General features: G+C 69.1%; 2 protein-coding genes across 2 annotated transcripts in view; both read left to right on the forward strand.

Moving 5' to 3' along the window:
- CFAP74 (cilia and flagella associated protein 74) overlaps window positions 1-1,556 on the forward strand; it is a 22,930-nt gene extending 21,374 nt beyond the window's left edge. Inside the window, exons 17-21 of the mRNA XM_012734533.1 lie at window positions 5-159; window positions 375-517; window positions 645-795; window positions 965-1,099; window positions 1,211-1,556. Coding sequence (XP_012589987.1) covers window positions 5-159; window positions 375-517; window positions 645-795; window positions 965-1,099; window positions 1,211-1,312 — 686 coding nt within the window. The 3' untranslated portion in view covers window positions 1,313-1,556. The remainder of the gene's footprint in view (window positions 1-4; window positions 160-374; window positions 518-644; window positions 796-964; window positions 1,100-1,210) is intronic.
- A 255-nt stretch (window positions 1,557-1,811) lies between these two features.
- The window catches only part of TMEM52 (transmembrane protein 52), a 3,089-nt gene continuing 2,084 nt past the window's right edge, over window positions 1,812-2,816 (forward strand). Inside the window, exon 1 of the mRNA XM_012734534.1 lies at window positions 1,812-1,888. Coding sequence (XP_012589988.1) covers window positions 1,812-1,888 — 77 coding nt within the window. The remainder of the gene's footprint in view (window positions 1,889-2,816) is intronic.

Consider the following 2,816-nt stretch of genomic DNA (forward strand, 5'->3'; position numbering starts at 1 on the left):
GCAGGCACGCAGAACTACAGTGGCCAGAGCGTGTTCAGCGTGGTCCCAGTCGAGGGCGTCATGGACCCCGGCCGGGCGCAGGACTTCACGGTGACCTTCAGCCCGGACCACGAGAGTCTGTACTTCTCCGACCAGCTGCGCGTCGTGCTCTTCGGCAAGGTTTGGCCGGCGCCGGCCCCACTCTCCTGGCCCCCAGGGTCTGGGGCTCTCCACACCGGCCCACTGGGGCCCAGTCACTGGGGAAAGAGGGCCAGCCCTACTCCTGTGGTGCGGACACTGAGCCCGGGGCATGGGCGCGGGGTCGGGTGGCGCCCCCAAGCCCCCCCCAGCCCCAGCCTGGGGTCGCAGGCCCAGAGCACTGCTGCTGTTCCTAGAAAATCTCCCACCGCATCCTCCTGAGAGGCGCCGCCCGAGAGCACATGATGTTCGTGGAGGGCGGGGACCCCCTGGACGTGCCTGTGGAGTCCCTGGCGGTGACCCCTGCCTTCGACGCGGAGCGCAGAGAAGGTGGGCCTCGAGGGCACTCTCCCCACCGCGCCTTTGCCCACGGCCTTCCAGACCACCCCTCAAGGGGGCACTGCCAGCCGAGATTCCAGAAGAACCCCCTGTTCCTCGCCTGACCCCTCCCCACCGGGCCAGCCCCCAACCGGGCCTCTGTCTCCAGAAACCGAGGAGCTGAAGCCCATCCTGGTGACCCTGGACTACGTCCAGCTGGACACAGTTGAGCCGGCACCACCCGCCAGCCGAGAGCTGCGGGTTGGCTGCATCCGCACCACCCAGCTGTCTCCTAAGAAGGTGGGCCCCGCCACAGCCTCCCCCGCCTGGGCCCCGCCACCCTGGGCCGCCTGGCCGGGCCTGGCTGGTCCCCTGCCATGGTGTGGGTGGTACCCGCCGGCCAGGGCAGAGAGGGTGGTGGGTGGCAGCCCCTGTGCCCGCTGGCCCCCACCTGCCCGCCCACCCGCAGATGGTGGAGTTCAGCGTGGACAGCGTGGCCGCCCTGCAGCACAAGGGCTTCACCATCGAGCCCTCCAAGGGCTTCGTGGAGCGTGGCCAGACCAGGACCATCAGCATCTCCTGGGTGCCGCCCGCCGACTTTGACGTAGGTGCCATGGACACCAGCAGTGTCCTGCAGGGGCAGGGCCGCGGCGGCCGTCCAGCGCATGGGTGGCAGGTGTGCAGGTGATGGCCGCTCCCCTCCCCTCCCTCACAGCCGGACCAGCCGCTCACGGCCTCAGCCCTGCTGCAGATCCGTGGGGACGTGAAGGAGACCTACAAGGTCCTCTTTGTAGCCCAGGTGGTCACCCGCTCCTGAAGCCCGGAGTCTCTCCACCGAGCCCCTCAGGCCCTCCTGCCCACCCTCAAAGTCCTCCCCTCTGGGTGCACAGCCCCTGCTGAGCAGGGGCAGCCCTCCGCGTGGCCCCGGACACAGCTGCTTCCTTCTGGACATGGCAAGCTAGGGGGGGAGAGCACCCCTCCCTTGGCCCCCACCAGCCCACCCCAGCACCCACACAGCCTTTCAAGCCCCGGGGCAGAGACACCCACAGGCCTACAAATAAACTGTGAGCTGAGGACGGGGGCGAGTGTGCTGGCCACTGTCTGTCCCATCCGCCATCTGCTGGCAGCCGCAGGCGAGGTGTGGCCAGAGCCCTGGGGAGCAGCCCTCGCCCCAGGCACGCTCCAGTCTGTGCACAAAGCAAAACTCCCACCTCTGCCTGGGGTCAAGCCCCTTCCTGGGTTGGGTGCCAGAGGCATGGGGGGACAGCAGGTGTTGGAGGTGACGCACAGAGCTGGCGGGCCTCAGAGGAGGGGCCATGGGGGGTGCCGGCAAGAGGGGAGCCGGCCAGGAGCTCCTCCCAAGTTCTAGGATGCCCGCTGGTGCCCAGAAAGAGTGACACACATCAGGGACACCCCCTTGCGCCCCCAGCCGGGGGCTGGCTTTCCACCAGTGTGAGCTGTGTCTGGGCCTCGCCCCCAGCCGTGCCAGCCTGTCTTACTCCAGCTTTCTGGAAAGCCGCACCCCTACCCCCAGGCCTGGCCTGGCCAGCCACAGGGAGAGAGCAGGCATGCCCCGGCCTGGGCAGGGAAGGTGTCCCTGGACCGCTCGGGACACCAGCCGAGCCCGGGCCTCACCAGCTAGCTCCTCGCGCCTGGGGCCGGCCCTCCCCGGCACGAGCAGTGTCAGCGTCTGCCGCCGGGCGGGACTTGTGTCTGAGGCAGACCGGCCCTCCTGCTACCCGAGTGGCCATAGCCTAAGCCACTCAGTCGCCAAAAGACAAGGCAGGGAGGGCCAGCGCCCAGGCCCGAGATGCCCCTGCCTCCCCCAGGGCCGGCGGGCAAGAGGGGCGGCCACTTCCCTCCAGACCCTGGCCCCACTCCCTGCTCGGAGCCTGCCTGAGCCTCACGCCCATCTAGGGCTTCTGCTGGAGGGAGGAGGACCAGGCTCAAGCATGCTGGAGCGCTGTGGAGCAGACGCCCCCAAGCAGGTGCCAGGAAGCCCAGGAGGCCCTGTCCTCTGGGTCGGCCCCTTCCATGGGGGATGCACAGAACATTGCCTCAGTCCAGTGAAGAAAGGGCCTCCGAGGGCGCAGGTCCAGATACCCCTTCGCCCTGCCTGCATGAGGGGTGTGGATCTGATACCCTCTGTCCTGGTGGCCTCCCTCCGAGGCCACCCGACCAGTCCCCCAAGGAGGCCCCACAGATCTTGCAGCTGGTCTGCTCAGACCGGCTGAGGGCGCTGCGCGCCAGTACCCCGGCGTCCCCAGGCCCACAGGCACGGGACCCCCCACCCCGGGCCGGACACCAAGGGCGTTGTTGCC

This window comes from Condylura cristata, unplaced genomic scaffold (genome assembly GCF_000260355.1).
Source record: "Condylura cristata isolate star-nosed mole 26May11 unplaced genomic scaffold, ConCri1.0 scaffold00058, whole genome shotgun sequence".
NCBI classification, from domain to species: Eukaryota; Metazoa; Chordata; class Mammalia; order Eulipotyphla; family Talpidae; genus Condylura; species Condylura cristata.